Consider the following 20,271-nt stretch of genomic DNA (forward strand, 5'->3'; position numbering starts at 1 on the left):
AATCTGGGTGGTTTGCAAAATCATTTGGGATAAATTACCAGGTCGTGTCTTTTTTTTTTTTTTTAAAGAGCGCATCTACATACAAAAATTCTCCCGAAAGTTTGAGAGGGCCAATTTCCGAGTTGAGACAGAATATGCTGCCATTGGCAGATCCCACGTCGACTGTGAAAAGCCTCTCATTACGTGAATGAGGAACATGAAGCTAATGCTTGAGACATTCAAGAGAATCTCTGGCTATAAATGGAGGAGGCGGTTTGTTAAATTGGCAGCAAGATAACATCTTTGCTGACTTGCTGAAAAACTGCCGCGCTCTTTCCTCGCCATCTCGCCGCTAACATTTCCTTCTATCACGGTGTCACATTTAGAATAAAAATCTTCAATCTACACTCGTAATTTATGGAAAAGTATTATTTAAAGACCCTTAGTCGCCGAGGAGATTTGATTTTGACAAAGTGGCTTCGGTGCATTAAAGTCTTCAATCTGAATCAGACTTATTTTGAACTTTTGGATATCTAATTTAATTGCTGCTTGATGGCTTATAAAGTCTTGAACTATCCAACATTGTTTCTCCATTCGTAGACCCAGAATGTGATGTACGACCTGGTGTCAGAACTCCAGGAGCGCAGCGAGGAGCTGGACAAGCGAATCGGCACATTGGAGGACAAGCTGGACTCTGTGACGGGCAGCCTGCAGGCGCTGCCCTGTCTCATCTCCCAAGCCATAACCCAGCAGCAGCAGGAGTTCCTGGACGGCTTTGTTCACCGCTTCCGACCCGCCTCGCTAGCCTCCGAGCGCTCCGAACGCTCAGAGCGTTCATGGACGTCCACCACCCGCAGGCGGCGCTCGCCGTCCACCGCACCACACACCTCCTCCGATAGCGGATAAGAAGCACCTTTCCGTATCCATCTCCTCACTTTTTTCTTCTTCCCTCTCAAAGAGTCCGTCGCCGGACTGATGTTGAGCCCATATCCTGACCTCCCTGTCCCCGTAACACCGATTAAATCCAAAAACCCATCTCTCTCCCGCTGTGACTGAGTGTTTCAGCGCACGACTGGATCAGAGCAACTAAAAAAAAAAAAAAAAAATGAGCGGGACCGACGAAGAAATCCCGAAAAGAAAAGACATCTGAAAAACAAAAAAAGAGAAACAAAAGAAAAAGACTAATAAACCGAGATAAAGTAGAGATATGGTTTATGTTTTAGCCATTGTATGGCTGTTCAAGTTAGCTTTTTTTGTAAAAGCCCTTAAAAATTGACTGAGGTCAGGGTCACTGGGGTGAGAGCTGGCTATCACACCGGAGAGTCCTTAACCACCTAGAGGGAGGGGGCGGGGCATGAACGTGGTGGTATTCGGTGAGGAGGGTGAGACAAAACTTTGGATTTCTCTTTCAAAAGACCGGTGTCATGGATTCTTTCCCGTAGGTTAGCTGCTAACGCTTTGGAGAGGAGCAACGTGTCCCACGCCAGCCGAGCGCGACGGCATTACTACTGGGTAGGAAAAAAAATGTACACAATTGCCAACTTCAAGGTTTCAGCTTCCTTGTTCTTACCAAGGAAAAATGAGAGCGACTATCTTTTTTAGTTACATATTGACATGTGATTTTTCAGTGCCTGAATGTATAAATAGTAGAGGGTTATTTAATTACTAATTTCAGAGCTTTTTTACGATGTTAACAGTCTGACTACAGCATTGCATTCCCTTTTCAGATACATTCCTCTCCGAATATCAAAAGATCTTAAAATGATGCATCACATGGCCTCTGTTGAGCAACCTTGCTTTGAGAATTGTTTTTCTTTTCTATTCATACTAACAACATTAGGGGGGAAAAAAAATGGAGAATATTCCGAGAGCGAGCGAAAGTGTCTTTTATGTGTGTTTGTATGAAAATGAATTCACTTTTAGCTCAATGCCGCACACCCATACATAACATTTAGTGCACCTTCCTCAGTGTCGCTAATTAGAGCCACGGCGCTCAAAAGGTAATGGCTACTGGTGTCAACGGTTGAAAGTGAGAAAGGGAGCAGAAAAAAAACAACAGCCTGTCCCTTCGCATGGTTCTGTGCAAAAAATGACAGTTGAACATACTGTTCCCTGGATGGCTTGCTGACTCGAAATGATTTGCAATTTTGAAGTATGTCCACTATTTGATTGTCACCTTTTATTTTTATTTTTTTTTACAGAAAATTACTTTTCGTAGCACCTAGAGAGTTGCACTAAATGTGAATTCTGTAAAGCGTTCCCTGTTCAAAAACAAAAGGCAAAAGAAAACCACCGTTATAAAATGTTTTTGAAAAGACGTGGATAAAAGTAGTGAAAAAAATGTCGTGGCTACAAAATATTGAGTTGGTCCCTGAGCAACTCCAACGCAAAAAGAAAAAACAATGTCTGTTTTGTTGGAAATTCAAATGAGTACACTGAAGCAATGTCAAAAATAAGTTTTAAGCTAAGAGTTTTAAAATCCACTTTGAGTAAATTAAGAGAATCATTAGTTTACATTATAAAAGGGCATCATTAGATTTTAAGAGCAGTATTTCTTAACTAAGTACTGGGAGTTTTGCTGGTTGCTTAGCAAAACGCAGCCATGGAAAAATCTCTTGGAATCATCCCCATTGGAACAAATGAAACCAACATGAGGAAAATAATGAACTAACAATAATTGTTTTTTTATTTTGTTGCACATCACTGTTTTTAAAATCCTTCCTTTCTTCCTCTCTCTCTCTCTCTCTCAGTATATATATATATATATATATATATATATATATATATATAAAGATTTTTATTTTCCCATATATTTTTTTTAAACAAATAAATTCGATTAATTGTTCGGACCCACCATTGAGTGTTCCATTTAAGAACATATTCCCCCCCACCCCTTCAAGCTTGAATTGATGAAGCATGACTCCCCCTATGCCCACCTCGAGCTCCTTGTACAGTGCGATACTCCTCTGCCCCACTCGTATCAACGAATGTCATTATGGCTTCCCTTTGAATCAATGTCATGCGATTACTTAGGAAGACTAATGGCGAGCGGCTTGATGCCTGTTCATGTCTCATGCTTCAATCTCCTTATTACGTCGTGAGGTTTAGCCTCGTGTTTGTCATCTGTCATCATTATCAATATGAGTCACACAAAGCAGCTTCCAAAATGGCCTCCAGCAAAGATCTCAAAATCGAAAAAGATAACTACAACTCGAGGGGAACCCTCAGGTCGTGCTTTGTGAGTGTGTAATATTTGGTTACGCAGGGTAAAATGGTCTGATGCTGTCATCATACCAAAGAGGGAAAACAAAGAGATGAGCCATGATTCATAATTTGTGTGGCGGCAGAGTGAATATTTTCAATGACTAATATAAAAGAGTAAAAAAAAAAACAATTTGAGTGAAACATTTTTATTTTACTCCCAAGTGGATCTCAATCAATTAGAATAATTCACTCAAATGAATTGAAACCTTTAAATACTTTCCAGGAGCCCATATGAGTTTCCCTTATTGAATTGAACTATTGAGATGAACTTAAGTTTCCCATTATATTTCGATTTATTGATCTACTGATGTTACCAAAAATATCTATATTCACTCTTACTCAAATGTTTTAAATAATTTCAAAACTTTTTTCATCATTAATGTGACCTACAACCTGTAGAGGTCAATTGAAATTTGAAAACTCTACTGGGATAAGTGTTAAGAGGGTGTGCTCACTTGTGCAACCCATCCATCCATTTTCCAAATCGCTTATCCAGTTTTTTTCCAATTGACTTGTTGAGGTTAGATCATTAATATTGGAACATTATCGGAAATTATTGGTTGGTTTCAATATTTCACATTATAAAAATGTCATTTGAACAGGAATGACGATGACATACAAAGCCCTGCCAAAACACTATTTCAGAATTAAATACCTGGTCAATTTTCGCCTCTTGAAAACATTTTATATTAAAAGTCAGGAGCTTGCATTGGTATTCCGATGGTATTAGATAAGCAGCCTTTTATCACCCTGAGAGGAAATCAACACTCTATTGAACAATAACACTCACCTAAAATGAAATGTAACCCATCTGTTGTTCTGTGCACATTGCCTCGTGATGCATAACGTACATGCTAGCGCAGGGATACGTTCAATGGATGGAAAATGGGTTGGACATGTTCTCTGTATGCACTTTGCTGATTTTTAATTTTGCAGGTCAAGTGTTGTCCTAGTAAGGAGAGACACCAAGGTCACAACATTAAAGACTTTCCCCATCGATACATGTCTACCTTTTCTGTGTTTCTTTTTAAATCTCATCTGAATTACATTTTCTCCCATCAGGCTCAGTTTCTTATGGGAGTCGAAAGAGTATAAGGATTACACAAATAAAATAAAATGAGAATATGACATAAAATCTGAACCCCACTTAAGTAGATCACCATTTATTTTATTTTTTTGGCATAGTATGTCAAATCAAAGAGCCACTATGATTATGGGTAATGCAAGACGTATATTCTGAGATTATATTCAAGTATCTTGAAATCATAGTTTAGAGCATTAAAAAATATACAATGACCTATAGATGTCAGAAAATGGCAGCAAAACTCAAAATAATTTTGAAGCAAACAATTTGTCCGCTTTATTGTACTAACATTGTGACCTTAAGTGTCAATAATTTACATTTTAAAGTTGTTCCAGTCTTCTATCTTAATGCTCGTGCTAACATATAACAATTAAGCAACTGATATTTGACCAGTGCAGCCACATTTAGATATTCAATAAAACAGTCGTCGTAGTCATATATTCTTGACTTGATTGAAGTGTACCGTAACATTTTTTTAAGGCAGTTTAAAAATCTCGTTCTGTGCTGTTTTACTGCATACCGCATTCAGGTGATCAAGCTAATGTCCGACTATAGTGAGGATCATCACAGGTTGTCCAAAGGTCCTATGGGGACAGCTTGCGGCAGGCAGGGAAAATCATTTATTATCTCCATACCCGGTCAGCCCCTTTCTTCTCCCTTAGTGTCTGCGCACGGACAAACTTCATGCAGCTGAATAATGCTTCACGCCCTGCCTATCACCAGCAGCTAACGGGCTTTGCTGTGCAATTGAGAAATCTGAGAAAATACAAGTATTGATCTTCCCGGACATTTTTTTTCCTCTAATGCACACTAAGCTAGAGGTGCAGAGTGAGTGTGGAGGGCCTCTTCATTCCACTAAATGTTCTTTTGAGTGTCTTTTATTTCAGCTTCCGTTGTTTTTTTTCTCTCTCTGCCGTTCCCTCTGTGCGTCTCATTTCTCTTCGGCCAAGAACGAAAGCAGAGTAAGAGGATACAAATGAGGTGGCTGTTGCTATAGTAGCTTCATTTTGCTGGGGAAGGAGGATTTTCTTGCCTTAAAGCCACAGGCCATGCGTCAGGATCGGCGGTGTCTGTAGATGATGTGAGTGTTCACATTTTGCTATCCACAAATGTGATGAGCGTTAATAAAGAATATTAACATTTTTGATAGTTTTAACAGTCAAGCAACAGTACAAATAAAAGAGTAAAGTAATGCCTGACGTATTTACAGTGCAGCAAGAATATACTATAACATTACTCAGTCATATAATCTTTATCCGCTGCAAAGAAGATCTAACATTAGTGCCGTACTGGTGAGCTTAGAGGAGTTGAAACAAATATAAAGGATAGTCTATCTGGCTGCCTGTCTTGTACTGCCCTCAGGTGGCCTATGGGGGCACACAGGAAAGAGATGCCTAACACAAATTGTTCATTGTTTTACAGAGTACAGCATTATTGAGTGTTATTCTGTCCTTATTAAATAGAAAACTAAATTTCTTTTGTTGTTTAAAGAGGGGAAGATGAAACTGAATAATGACATTTCCCACTCATTTTAATGAAAAAAGATTATTTGAGGTACAATTGGCTTAAGTTACAAAATTCCTCAGGTCAAGGTACAACTTAATACACACACACAAGTATCTACGTATTGTGTTTTTTTTTTTAGTTCGGAGGTATACACATTAAATGAACAACCTCCATGTGAATGTTTTAAAAGTTAGTAACATTTTAACTATTCATTGTGTTTATATGAGACATACAAATGCCTCCCTCTGTATGAGTATTGCATCCATGTGCTGTTTGTGCATTCCTTATGACGACTTGTGCCGTGGAGTGGCAATGCAGCAGATGAGAACGCCCCAGGCCACTGGTGGGACGCTATTCACTTGAGGATGTGGGTTGTGTTATGTACTTCGACTACCCTATTGGTCACCAGTACTGCTGAGAGCATGTGTGTGGGTGGAGAAGGGAGATGGGGGTCACTCCAGATGTCCTTGCCCTGAGCTGTCTCAACATGAAAATCAACACTGCATTTACAGTGTTCACATTATCAAGATGGAATAATTTCTTGAATTTTTTAAATAATCCAATAGCAACTGCCCCCCCCCCCCCCTCCTTGATATTTATGCAATTATTTTTTCCAACATTCTTTTTTTATGTATGGTTATAAATACATAGCAATTAGCAATGTTTTAATTCCTCTTACATTTGGGACTAATTATTTTTAATCAGGTTTGAGATTGTGAGGGAAATTATTTAATTCAATTGAATTTGATTAAATTCTTAATTTGATTTGTTCTTATTTTTGAACAGATCATGAATATTTAAAAAAAAAAAAATCTTTTGAAAACGTTCTCCTCTGTTGCGATTCCCAACCGAATTGAATCTGGTCTCTAGGCAATGTAATGTTAGGCCAGGTATAAAAACTGAAAACAAAAACATGTAAAGTTGGCAGAAATGAGTGAGCAGAGAAAACGTTTAGCAGGGTAAACATATTAAGACTACCAGGAGTCTGCTTCTCTCTAGTGGCAATTTGTAGAATTGAAACAAAAATGAATCATTCAGAAAGATTGACATATACACAGCTACACAGCCAGTGGGCAAGTGATTTTTAAACCAGACAATTGGGCCAGATCATGACACACAAAAAACGTTGTTGTACGTTAACTAAAAATTGCATTTCAATTAATTAAAACTATTTTAAATATATCTACACTCAATAATATCTACAGGCATGTTTTTGGTAAGGCACATTTATGTGGATGTTTTAAATACATAATATACAATTCTATTTGTTTTATGTTTAGTTTGCCACCATCTTGTGTTCAGATCTCAGAATTTTGATCGTCAAAGCAAAAAATTGACTGTTCAAAAAAAAAATCTCTCTCTCTCTCTCTCTCTCTCTCTCTCTCTCTCTCTCTCTCTCTCTCTCTCTCTCTCTCTCTCTCTCTCTCTCTCTCTCTCTCTCTCTCTCTCTCTCTCTCTCTCTCTCTCTCTCTCTCTCTCTCTCTCTCTCTCTCTCTCTCTCTCTCTCTCTCTCTCTCTCTCTCTCTCTCTCTCTCAGTACAAGCAGTTAAGGTTTAATATTTAAGCTTCACCTCCCACCTACTCGCCCTCCCTGTGTGCACGTGCGTGTGTTTGAGTTGAGCGGATATCAAAAGCCGACAGTGAGTCACTTGAGAGAGATTGAGAACGGCTGGGCCTAGTGGGCCTGGCAGACCGAGAAGCCCTTTTGCTGCCCATATCAGTTCCAGGGCAGAAACTAAACACCTCCACGAGTGGAGCAATAAGACATGGAGAAGGCCTGAAGGTAAGTCTGGATCTCAGCTAGTTTCCATTGTCAGGTAAAGTGACATTGTTGTTGGCAATGTTGGAGTTTGTTGCCGTTATGTTTCACTGTGAACTAGTACGGCTTTATGATGGGTGAAAGTTCAACATAGAGTTGTGCTAGAACTCAGCCTTGTCAGTTAATTATTGAATACATATTTAATATCTTGCTGTGGGTCCATGACCTTACGAGTAAAGCAATTTGGTGCACCAGTAGAATGGCTATGGCCTATGCACATTATTTTTCCGCTATTGCAGTGAATCAAGTGTGGTACTGGTACATTACAGTGCCCTCTAGTGGTATGTGAAATATGTGGGTGAGCAACGTATATATTTTTATATTTATTTCTATAAAAAAAAAAAGTGATAAAGCTAGGGTTTAAAGCAGGGGTGTCAAAACTAAGGCCCAGGGGACTTCTGCAGCCATTTTTTTTGTGGCAGCCTCAATTACTCAAGGATTGTTCTGTATATAAAAACATTAGACAGTAATACAATCTGGTTTCTTTTTCACTGAATAATTATTATTTTTTCAGTGAATATCAAAATCAGCCTACACAATGCAGAAGCCAACTGGAGTGCCCATGTGGGTGAGTCACACACCCATACCAGAAAGCAGCTCACGTGATGATGACTCTACAAGCAGCACATTACGTTCGCCCCCTTCTGTACAGAAGGACAATAATGATACAAAAGGGAGTTTGACTAAGCTGAAATCCTTCATCCCCACTTCATGGAGCAGCATGAAATGGAAGTGGGGTAAAGACAGCGTGGACGACTCTGAAGCCAGCAGTGGTCAGATCAAGATAGTCCCTGATGGAACCAGGGTGAGCCCTCCCGTAAGTCCCTTCCTGGGACGCACGAAATGGGACGAAACCCCGGAAAGGCCTTTTTTAAAAGAAGCCAATCAAAGCCCAAATGATGATTCTCTACTCACGAGCATCCATCCAGCCGAGTACTATGCTGAGAAGTTGGAGGTTTACAACCAGAAGTACTCTTACTTGAAGTCATGGCCAGGCCTGCTAAGACTTTTGGCTGGCATTGAGCTTCTATTCGGGGCTATGGTCGTCGCTTGCATCATCGGCTACATCCATAAAGACAGCGAATGGTCTAACACATATGGGCTGTATAATGGCGTCTACAACAACGGACTGGGCCTGTCGGGATACAGCTACAGCGGACCAATGACTCCCTTTGTTGTGTCGGTGGCTGGAGTGTGTTGGGTCTTGACGATTATCCTTCTGGTGTTGGGGATGACTATGTATTATCGCACCATCCTCCTTGATGCACCCTGGTGGCCTCTGACCGAGGCCTTCATCAACATCACACTGTTTCTACTGTACATGGCGGCGGCCATAGTATACGTCAACGACTTAAACCGCGGGGGACTGTGCTACATGACCATCGGTATCAACCCCATCTTGGCCGGTATGTGCCGAGTCGAGGGTGGCCAGATGGCGGGAACCGCTTTCATCTTTATCAACATGACCATGTATCTGGGAAGTTTTGTGGTCTCGCTAAAGATGTGGCGACACGAGGCCAAACGGAGGGAGAGGGTGGAGTTTGAGGACAAAGCGATGGTAAGGAACACTTGAAGCAATTTTTTTTTGTCTTATGTTTTGTTAGGACGCATTGACAAACAAGCCATTACAGTAGGGGCTGACTTTGGCAATATTCAAAGCTCCCGTCGAGAGGGACCGGGCGTGCGCAAAATCCATAATAGTTTTTCAAACCTTCTGTGTCACTCCAAATCATTAAATCCTTCAAACTCTTTGTCCTCCGTGTCACTTACAAACAAAGCCGCTAATGATGCCGGTAGTACATAGGGCCCTTCGTCATCCCGTGATCGAATCCTTTGCCCTTTATGTAAACAACCGCCGCGCGGCACGGGTGACGTCACTTGCAGTTCAAATGACAGTAATCCCTTGCTACATCGTGGTTCGTTTATCGCGGTTTCACTACATCGCAGATTTTTGAATTTTGAAAATTTGTGAAAAAAATCACATATAAGTCGCCCCCCCACCCAAACTATGAGAAAAACCCTGACTTATAGTCCGAAAATTACGGTAGTTTCAGTTAGTTTTTTTTAGAGCATAAAAATGTTGTGTTTTTAATTTTAGGTATTTCATTTGTTTTCCTTAACTAAAATAACCTTGGCAACATGACTCCACGGTAGAACATGTTGAGCTAGCATAAGTTAGCTTTTAGCAGTCTAAGTTATTTACAACATGAAGTAGATTACACATACATATGACGAGTTGGATATGATTGGGCACATAAGCTAAACAGGAGAAACGCTTTCTCGAGTCTATCACTTGATTTGCATTATCTCTTATTTTTATGCCTTCGTTTCACACTCAGCAATCCACAAGTTAAAATACCACTTGAACATCACATCACCAAATGGTCTGCCAAGTTGTTTTAATTAGATTTTTTATATCAAGCTGCAGATTTATAATAAGTGACAATAGCAATCCCACTAATGAAAGTAAAGTACACAAGCCAAACTCAGCTGCAGAACAAAAGGAGGGAGAGCAAAACTGATGTAATTTAATGTCAGTCAAGACAATCTGCAGTGAGTTTGCTTTTATTCCGTATTGGTGTATCAGCTTTTTTTGCTGGCAAACACTTGAACATAATTTACCTGACAGTGCGCTTGCTTCAGTGCATTCAATGTGACAGAAATAGACAAGCTGCAGTCAATTCTGCTGTCACATGTGGAAACGATGTACGGCAATTTGAGTGAGTCTCCCCTCCAAATCATTTAGTAGGATTGATTTAATTAAATGTAATGTCTTGAAATTTCACCCAAAAGCCTAATTCATTTTGCTGAGTAGTCTTTGTTCAGATATGGACAAAACATAATCCTTTTGTATCTTCAGAAGCCGGGGGAGAGCGCTCAGTCCAACTTCCTGGCCCCACCAAAGCCAAAACACATATCTTTCAAGCCCGAAGCAGATGCAAGAGGAAGCAAAGGTCAAAAAAGGTCGCATGTGCTCACCTCTGTTATCCAGAAGAGTCCCACTTGCATTCCCAAAGTGCACATCATTGCAGATTATGTCATGTAAGCCAACAATTTGGAAACATCCACCAGAATGGACATTCCTGAGTCCATGTGACAACTTAATTGTCATATCTGTCCCTCGTAGGAAGTACCCGGAGATCAGCTGTGTGGAAGAAAGGGAAAAATACAAAGCTGTGTTCAATGACCAGTATCAGGAGTACAAAGAGCTTTACAATGACATAAGTGCCACCCTGAGTAAGTTCAGTGAGCTGGATGCTGTCATGGCACGACTCATCACGGATGGAAAAAGCAGAGAGGTAGGGGATGTTAAGATATTACCCATGTCGGTAATATTTCACACTCATACTCCTTTCACAACAAAGACATGACATGATATTTTTTTCCAGGATCGAGACAGGATTCAAAATATTATAAAGCAGTATGATCTGAAAAAGAGCGTAAGTGATGATAATGTCGCCTCTCGTTGACAAAGCAGCTCATTTGCAAATATCAGTCAGAAATATTTTTACACTATTGTGTAAAATTTTGTCTAGGAAAGACAAAGAATTGGATCATAGCTGATTTTAGATTTGTATTTTCTGTTACAGGATCCTGCCTTTTTGGAGAAAAAGCAACGTTGTGACTACTTGAAAGCCAAATTGACGCACATAAAAAACAGAATCCGTGCTTTTGACCAAGATACGACTGGTTTTGAATGATAACAGCACATACAGATATAATTTTCTGAGGAATGTACAAGATGTTGCTTTATTTTTCGACATTTTTTTTATTTGCACGGCCGCTATTGGTATTCCTACTTCCTACTACTGGAGATTAATTTACAGTTTTCGCCGTCTTTGTGGTTGTACTATTATGTTATATGTAAAGCGCTTTGTTACAGCTGTTGTTATATTCGCAATATAAATAAAGTTGCATTCTGTTGTTATTTTATGACCTTTGAATATCAACTGCCTCACTTCTGTTCAATTCCATTGACTAACATCCAGCCATTCATTTCCCATACGACTATGCGAGCCAATCACGGCGCATATGTACAAATACACACTCACATTAATGGACAATTTGAAGTCATGAATGAACTTCTCAAACAAAAAATCAAAGAGTACCAGTAATCAAAACTCAGGTTACAAGAAAACACTAGGGACTAGAGACTCAACATTATAGCTAACAATGACTTGACAGCATGACTGACTGTGACAACAACCCAAAGAAGGCAGGGAAATAGTTAGAGACAAACTGATGAAACAATTTAAAACACTTGGACAAGGCTCTTCTCCAAGGTGTGCACTTCACAGAGGGAGGGAGGGGGCAGGGGGCATATTTGGACAGGGCCAAGGAAAACATCACAACTACAAACCTAATTCATCCATCCATTTTCTCAACTGCTTAGTCCCCACAGGGGTCGTATGTGCTGGAGCCTATCCCAGCCGTCATCGGGCAGTAGGCAGGGGACACCCTGAACCGGTTGCCAGCCAATCGCAGGGCACACAGAGACAATCATTTGCACTCGCACTCACACCTAGGGACAATTTGGGATGTGGGAGGAAACCAGAGTGCCCGGAGAAAACCCACGCGGGCCCGGGGAGAAAATGCAAACTTCACACAGGGAGGGCCGGAGGTGGAGTCGAATCCGCACCCTCCTGTGAGGCGGACGTGCTGCCCAGTGGGCCACACAGCCACCCAAACCTAATCAAAACCAAAAATCAAAAACACTGACCATGACAGAAGGCTTAAACCATGGAATGACGACACAGTATGTATATTATTTTTTATTATTAGCTACAATCATCAGAAAAAAAATAGTTCCTATTGTACAATGTCAAGACTGTTTGCATTTCATTTTTGGTCGCTAATTTATTGACAAATATGTTATTCTGTTTGGCCCACAAATGTATAAATATGACTAATAATAGGGAACATTGACATCACCGCTTATCACAGCATTAGGTACACCTCCACAATGTGATCAGATAGTAAGCAGTTATGTGATCAACAGTCCCGTAATTTTTATTGAGTGAATTTACATATTTTTGCCTTGTTAAAATGTAATTATTTGTTATTTTTTCTCATTCATTATTATTATTATTGTTGTTTTTGTTGTTATTATCATTATATAATTTATTGTCCTTCCCTTTAAAGTCCGGCCACTTCCCAGACAAACTTAACACGTGTTGTCCAACGTGGGTTGGGCAGCGGGCTCACTTTTGCTGAGACAAGAGCAGAGTGCCGGCGGCTCCCCACTGGCTGCAGTAAGAAGAAAGCGCACTCTTCTTTTCATAGGTGTGTTTCCTGCGGCTGAATCATGAGAGAAGAACTTAAAGGAGGTCACTGTGTGTGGTGGGGAATGAGACTAAAAGTGTCAAGATAAACTGGAGGGTCCAAAGTTGAAAGTTCAAGTAAGTTGTTTTGCTTTGTTTAATGTTAACATAGTTTAGAGCATGGGTAGAAAACTCCGGTGCTCCAGGGCCGGCGTGCTGCATGTTTTTAATGTCTCCCCGTTGCAACATACCTGATTCAAATGGTCAGAAAATCAGCAAATTCTGCAGAAGCTGGAAAACAATCCTGATCATATTGAATCAGGCAAACAAATAATGCCCATTTCAAATGTAACCTTAATGGCATCTAAAATAAAAGAAGTACCTTAATTTTCGGACTATAAGTCGCGTTTTTTTTCTTAGTTTGGGTGGGGGGGCGACTTATACTGAGGAGCGACTTATATGTGAATTTTTTCAAAAATTTTCAAAATTAAAAAAAGGGAAACCGCGATAAACGAACCGCGATGTAGCAAGGGATTGCTGTAATTTGCCCGGTCATACTCTAGGGAGCTTTCTTTCACCTCTGTAGATGGACGTCTGCGGCCGGCGCTCGGCCGGGTGGCTGTCCGGGGACGGTGGATGGGGCTCGGACATGGCTTTTATGCACGCCCGGTCCTATTCTATGGAGCTCTCTTCCACCTCCGAGGCTGGAGGTTCAGTAGTTGTCGCCTCGTTGAACTCTTGTTTAGTTAAATAAAGAGCCGTTTACCAAACCCACGTCTTTGGTTGTACTTTGTTAACGCTACAATATAGTTATATACTAGATCTGTGGAATAACGACGAGGCTGACGTCAGGGCCCACGCGCGGCGTTGTTGACAAAGGACGAGGAATTTGATCGATGGATTTAATGATTTGGAGTGACACAGATGGTTTGATAATATTGTTTTAATATGATAGTTATTTGAAATATACTTTCTATATCATTATATGGGTCTGTGAAATAATTAGAAATGCAAATCACAATGAGTCCGACAGCGCGCGTACGCGGCATTTACATAAAGGACGATCGATGGATTTAATGAATTGGAGTGACATAGATGGTTTTATAAATGTGTTATTTATGTAATAGTTATTAAAATAACTCTGAATGTTACGTCAGGCCCGTTCTCAGCTCTTCGTTTGAGTTTATGTCGCGTTAGCATACCATACGTTTAGCCTGTTGTTGCTCGTTCATGTCTGTTCTTGGTGTTGGATTTTGACGATTAAATTTGCCCCAAAAGTGCGACTTATACTCCGGTGCGACTTGTATATGTTTTTTTTACTTTATTGTGCATTTTATGGCTGGTGCGACTTATACTCCGGAGTGACTTATAGTCCGGAAATTACGGTACATTATTGGTGGGAGACCAAGTCTTGCTGTGAATAGGATCGCTCTTCCCACCGTACAAAATGTATACTTTGACACACTTCCTTGACACCGATAGCTACTTTCCTATTCGGGAGGGGTTTGGCGCCACCTTGTGACATCTTTGGGTGCTACAGAAAGAGCATAAAGCGAGCGTTATTTTTTTACTGAATTGATGTGGACACATTTCATGAATAAAAAAACAACAGAGAAGTTCTGAGGTTTTCTGTAGTAAGTAAAATACATTGAAAGTCAGCACAGAGTAGAGAAAGGAACATAATGTTGGTTCTCCTTACAATAAACTCATCCCCATTCAGTCTGAATTATTAAAAGCTTGCTGGTTCAAGTTCCATGCCAGACTTGAATTCTGAGAGCCAGAGATACCTGAGACCGGGTTCTGCTCACCGAAAAGCAGTGAAGTAGAGAAATAGAACATTAAGAATTGGTATTTTCAAATAACACAAATGTAAATATCTCAAATACCTGATGTGCAAGAAATAAAGTCAAGACATTTTTCTCATCAACGTCAGAAATACATTTAGGGACACAAACTGGTGTGAACAGTGTGTCCACCGTTGAATGAATGGAACCTGCAATGCAAAATCAGCAAAGATACCTCAACCTCAGCACTGAATCATTTCTCTCTCCTTCCTCCAGATGAAATTTGAGTAATTGTGGTACTAAACCATGTACGAACCTCGGCGCTATGACAACCCGGCTCCGCACAGCCCGCCCTACAGCACCACCTCCTTCAGTTTCCATCCCACAAGAAGCGTGCTCTCCCCTCAGAGCCAATATGTCGGCTACACCTTCAAATCCCCTGCGGACGAGCCCTACATGGAGGAGACCCCTCAAGACTTCCACCGATGGTTTTCACCCCCTGGTTTTGTCAAAACTTTCCACGGAGCCACGGTGCTCATGTCTTTCCTCATTTTCGCCTGCGTGGCGTCAACGTTGGTGTGGGACATGAATGGGTTTGGGTACACTCTTGGTGGTGCTGGGAGTGTTCCAGGGGTGGGGCAGGGGTACTACGGCGGTAGCTATGGTTACAGTAGCTCCTACATGACCCCGCAGTCTGCAAAAGCCGCAATGATCTCCATGGCTGCCATCAACTTCCTGGTTTCATTGGGGTTTCTGGTGGGGGGGTTCTCCCGTTCCAGGGCCATGAGAGGATCCAGCTTCTATCTCACTGTGTTCATTTGCGACACCATCTTAGCTGTTCTTCAGGTGCGGCACAGTTTTGGTCGTCTGAGGCCTTAGCATTGACTCTGACTGAGTTTCTTCCAATCGCAGGGCATCATTGATATCATTTTTGTGATTGGGGTCAACCCGATGTCTCAGAGCTCACAGAGCATGCTGTACAATCCAATCCTGATGATGTGCCAGAACATTCCAGACAGGCCCAGCATTAGTGGAAGCATAGGAGCTGGTTTTCCTGGCGGCTTTCCCATGTACAACCAGTACCTGTACCACTACTGCTTCATGGACCCGGAGGAGGTCAGTATCTGTTGTGCAAAAATAGGAATGAAATCGTCATGGTAACCGGTAAATTGTGGATTTAATTTGATGATCTTTTTTCTCAGGCTGTAGCATTAGCATTGGGTCTGATGGTGGTGTTGGGCCTGTCATTGGCTGCTTTCTACTCCTGGAAGACCCGCAGTAAAATTTGGCGCCATGGCAAAGCTAACATCTACTGGGACAAGCCACTGGTCAGGCAGACTGAGGGGCAGAATGTACAAGATTGGGTAAGAATTATTATTTACAAAAAAAAATTGGGGGGAAAATGTACGATTCATTTTGATGCCATGTGGCTCATCAAATGAAAAATCACAACGGATTTTTGCAGAAACTGACCATTCACGACCAAGTTCTACATAGTCGTACAAACTGCTATTGACTGAACAATAGTTGTCTTTATTCGAGGCACACCCAGGTTTCACTCTGATGGATCATTAACTAGTGATAGCTGTAAAAAAAGCACACATAGTAGAATCTCTCATGGCAATAAAGAAGTACTGCAACCTCAGCTAAGTCATCTTAAATCTCTCACTATATAATCATGAATTGTTTTCACTGACTGCAAAATAATTGATTTAATCTAAATGAGAACTCAACAATGTATTTTTTTACATTAAATTGCAATACTAGCTGTCTTGGCTTTAAGGGGAAGGCAACTCAAAATGTTCTTTCTAAAGTTCTTCTTATTGATCCATTATCAGACCAGGAAGTCCTTGGAGGGGCCTACAGTAGTCTAGCAGGAATATATATCGAGGAGAGATGCAACAAAATTCATTTGGCCAGGCCCAGAGAAGGCCTGGCCTACATTCGCTCAGTGATTGGGAGGTGGCTTCATTTGAATGCTGTGCCACTAGTGTACTGCAGTGCAGGGAAAGCATATTTAATGTATGGCCATGTATAATGTATAAAAGGATTGGGTTGCCACTGTGCTGCTGTATGAATCCCCACAGAGTGGTGGCAGTAAATGATTCAGTCTGGCTGGCTTTGCACAGCAGCCCAAAAGTTAGCTCCTTGTACAAGAATCATGTATGATCAAATGTCATGACATGACAACGCTACTTAGAATTAATGGAGAATAAACAAAAACAAAAAACGGGGAAAAAACAGAATTAATGTCACATTAATTGCAATACCGTGGGATGAAAATAACCTAATCAGATTAGTATGCAGGGAATTAATTGGATTGGAAATACGGTGTTTAAAATAAAAAATAAACATTCTGAATTCAAACAATTAGATATCCTTGACAACATAATGCCGCTAGATAGCGCCAAAGCAAAAACAGCGAATTTATATAGCTAGGAATTTGTTCAATAGAATAACAGATTGATTGGTTTTAAAATAAGCACGTAAATAAATCATGAACGTTAAATATGCTGGGGTTCACTCTATAGTCCTTTCTCTAAATTTTGTTTTGATTTTTCACATTTAAAATATCTTAATGGAGCTCATTGCTTAATTTACACTATAGTGATAGAAATTGGCCAGGTAATAGTAACCTAGTTACTCACAAGAACTACTTCCAGCACTAAGTACTTCTGAGCCCTTTGATGTTTTCTTCATAAATATATTGTAACATGCACTGAAAAACAAAAGCCTTGAATTAACTTTATAGATGTCTTTAAATGAGTCATTTTATGTCTTTAAGGACTAAGCGGACTAGAGCATCGGCTCCGAGGGGATGCAAAGAAGAGAAAGCACTCTATTAGATCATGTACATTTGCTAGATGAGAGGATCATTAGATCTATGTCACCAGCTGTTTTTTTTCCCATGCCATCCTCATTGCTTTTTATCCAGATATATAGGTCAAAGACGAGAAGTCATTAAAGATGCATTAGATCATATAACAGCAGATTACCAGTAGCGCAGTGTTTTGTATACCTTACGTACAAATGAAAGCAACTTAAGATGTATTGTAAAATTTACTTATTTCACTTTCGATTTAAACTTTAATAAGCATACAGTATGTCTTGTGCAGCAAAATCCGGTTACATATTCTATATACATTTGTTCTTCCAACAATTGTGACACAATTTATTTCTGTGCAACTGGCTACATTTAGTAGTAGGAACAAGTATTTGTATTTCTATTTAAATCGGAATACCTAATTTTTCCTCTTTACTGCGTTAGGTAAACCTTGTTGGAGAAGGAAGGAGCACCCAGCAGGCACCAACAATTGTTACGTCAGAGAAAGCAGCTTCTGACTTTCGTGGGGGAAACGGCGCAACGTTGCACTGCCACGATACAGGCCTCATTTATGGTGATGGAAATTTGAACAGCAAAAGGTAGTGTTTGTTTTGTTGTCATGCAAACGAAAAGTGTCAGCAACAGCATACTCTGTTTTGCTTGATTGTGTATTTTCCTAGTTTCTGTGAGAATAGCAACAAACATCAAGAGGCTGAGCATCCATACCAGAACAGTAGGTTGGTAGTGTGCAACAGCTCCTCTGGTAATGTTGGCAGGAAACTCGCCTCAAGGAACCAGAGGAACCACGAGGATCATGCTGCAAGTGAGATGGCTGACTTCCAAAATGAAATGGCTTACACCACTGGAGGAGACACTGCTAATGAGCTGGAGCAAGACCAAGAACAATACCTCTTCAGGTGACTTCACCCTCAGCGGACAAAGACAAATATTCATTTAGCTTTTATAAATGTTTGTAATGAGGACAAAACTGTTATGTATTTGCAGGAATAAACCAAATTAAACATCCCAATTATGAGGAAAATAAGTATTTCATTTACAATGTACACTATGTGCAGACTGTACCCCGAAATCCTCTCGGACCAGCAGCGCCAACAATACAGGCGAGATTTTGACTCGTCGCTGGGTCGTTATAAGAGCCTGTGTAAAGAAATGGATCACATCTGTGACCAGATTCACGAGCTCAGTCGAGAACTGGACTCTCTGGACAAGGACTCCATCAAGTATCAGGTAGCTAGGAACACGTTTGGATATTTTCACTCAGATTCCAATTGAGCTGTGTATTAGCCCAAGAGTTTAGCCTAAGATGGTTTGTCAGATCATCAAGATTTGAGTGGAAATACTTTTGTGACAGATTTGTTTGGTGGTATGTCATGATTAAAAAATTCGTACTCGTTAAGTGTATTAATAACATTATACTGGTTCCATTCTAAGGGCGTGCTCGATGAATATAACAGACTAAAAGAGCTAAAAAAGGTAAGTGAAACAGATGTGCATGTAATATGTAGTTATATTCAATCAACATCTTGAAGCATAACAGATGCTAAAGCTAATAGCAATTAGCTCAATAATGATAGATTAATACATAAACACTTTTTTTTCTATTGCTTAAATAATCATGAGAATATTTTTTCTACATATTTGTGAAATGTAAAATACCATACTTTCAACCTATACATTTTTTTCTACTATTTACTAAATTGTTACAGGTTAAAACGGAATATTTTTTCAGCAGCTGGTTTGCAAACATTTGTAAATAATAATGTTTATACATGTCTCTCTTTTAGGCACCAGATTATCAAGCAAAGAAAAAGGAGAGCAAAGAACTTCGACAGAAACTGTTCCACATCAAACTCCTGGTAAAAAACTTTGACCAAGGCCTTTGTTAGTGCATGTCTATCAGTTCAACGTTGAAGAAGGACACGATCAGCTTTTGACTGCGCACGTTTATATTGACAAAATGCATAAAACATGTTGGTCACTTTGTTTACAACCATGTTGCACTAATGTTACTGGCACAGCTAGTGAACTTTGCTTTGAAAATCTAAAATAAAACATAGTCCTTTGTGAAAGACAATCGCTTACAGTGAATATAAAAAGTCTACACACCCCTGGGCAAATTCCAGTGAGCTACAAAGGTGAGAGCTAGATAAAACATTTCGTTTTCTCCACTATTATGACCTTATACTTTTCAAAAGGGCAAGTATAAATAAGCAACTGGAACAATGTGGTTGCATAAGTGTGCACACCCTTCCATAATCCTGATGTGACTTTAGTAATGGGGCTTTAGTCAAGGCAATTATAAATAGTTCAGAATAGCAGTCAGTGTTTGGGCAAAATGTTCAGATTTTCGCTGCAAAGTGCAGAAAGAAATGTTAGGAAAAGCCTACTTGAACAGCTAAACTTGATTTGGGCTTATCAAATGCACTTGTTGGTATGTATGTACTGATTCACATTCGAATGTTGTTTAATTTTGAACACCCACGTCCTTGGTAAAAAGGTGTGCACACTTTTGAAACCAATTTTAAAATATTTCATTTTGCAACTGTTGAAAATATTTTATTCTCTCCATTACTTCTCATTTTCACACCAAAATACTGGCAGTTGAACAGAATTGTGTAGACTTTATATCTAATGAATGATATATTAGCAATAATGAAATAAAACATTCAATATATTTATTTTCAATATTTAATGCAAATAAATGAAGGACCTCTTTTGCAGCACATGCA

General features: G+C 40.0%; 3 protein-coding genes across 12 annotated transcripts in view; all 3 read left to right on the forward strand.

Moving 5' to 3' along the window:
- kcnn1a (potassium intermediate/small conductance calcium-activated channel, subfamily N, member 1a) overlaps positions 1–1,326 on the forward strand; it is a 37,985-nt gene extending 36,659 nt beyond the window's left edge. For all 4 annotated transcript variants that reach the window (XM_085929445.1, XM_085929446.1, XM_085929447.1 and 1 more), the window contains one exon: positions 580–1,326. In XM_085929445.1, the coding sequence (XP_085785571.1) occupies positions 580–885 (306 nt within the window). In that variant the 3' untranslated portion in view covers positions 886–1,326. The remainder of the gene's footprint in view (positions 1–579) is intronic.
- A 21-nt stretch (positions 1,327–1,347) lies between these two features.
- LOC147046484 (MARVEL domain-containing protein 2-like) lies at positions 1,348–11,571 on the forward strand. Of its 5 annotated transcripts, XM_085929461.1 has the most exons (8): positions 1,348–1,491; positions 7,371–7,616; positions 8,167–8,220; positions 8,305–9,210; positions 10,513–10,694; positions 10,780–10,951; positions 11,042–11,092; positions 11,243–11,571. In XM_085929461.1, exons 3-8 carry the CDS (start codon positions 8,191–8,193, stop codon positions 11,351–11,353), a joined length of 1,452 nt encoding a protein of 483 aa, XP_085785587.1. In that variant the 5' UTR covers positions 1,348–1,491; positions 7,371–7,616; positions 8,167–8,190; the 3' UTR covers positions 11,354–11,571. The 5 variants fall into 5 exon arrangements, with proteins under 5 accessions (XP_085785587.1, XP_085785584.1, XP_085785586.1 ...); XM_085929458.1 differs by having other exon boundaries at positions 8,167–9,210; XM_085929460.1 differs by lacking the exon at positions 7,371–7,616 and having other exon boundaries at positions 1,385–1,491.
- Positions 11,572–12,914: 1,343 nt separating this feature from the next.
- LOC147046485 (occludin-like) lies at positions 12,915–20,155 on the forward strand. Of its 3 annotated transcripts, none has more exons than XM_085929454.1 (9): positions 12,915–13,051; positions 14,974–15,543; positions 15,610–15,813; positions 15,900–16,061; positions 17,966–18,120; positions 18,202–18,438; positions 18,598–18,769; positions 18,974–19,015; positions 19,327–20,155. In XM_085929454.1, the coding sequence occupies exons 2-9, from the start codon at positions 15,004–15,006 to the stop codon at positions 19,426–19,428; spliced, it is 1,614 nt and encodes a 537-aa protein (XP_085785580.1). In that variant the 5' UTR covers positions 12,915–13,051; positions 14,974–15,003; the 3' UTR covers positions 19,429–20,155. The 3 variants fall into 3 exon arrangements, with proteins under 3 accessions (XP_085785580.1, XP_085785581.1, XP_085785582.1); XM_085929455.1 differs by having other exon boundaries at positions 18,298–18,438; XM_085929456.1 differs by lacking the exons at positions 18,974–19,015; positions 19,327–20,155 and having other exon boundaries at positions 18,527–18,644.
- The last annotated feature ends 116 nt before the right edge of the window (positions 20,156–20,271 follow it).

This window comes from Syngnathus leptorhynchus, chromosome 14 (assembly GCF_054491065.1).
Source record: "Syngnathus leptorhynchus isolate UIUO chromosome 14, UIUO_Slep, whole genome shotgun sequence".
Taxonomy (NCBI): domain Eukaryota; kingdom Metazoa; phylum Chordata; class Actinopteri; order Syngnathiformes; family Syngnathidae; genus Syngnathus; species Syngnathus leptorhynchus.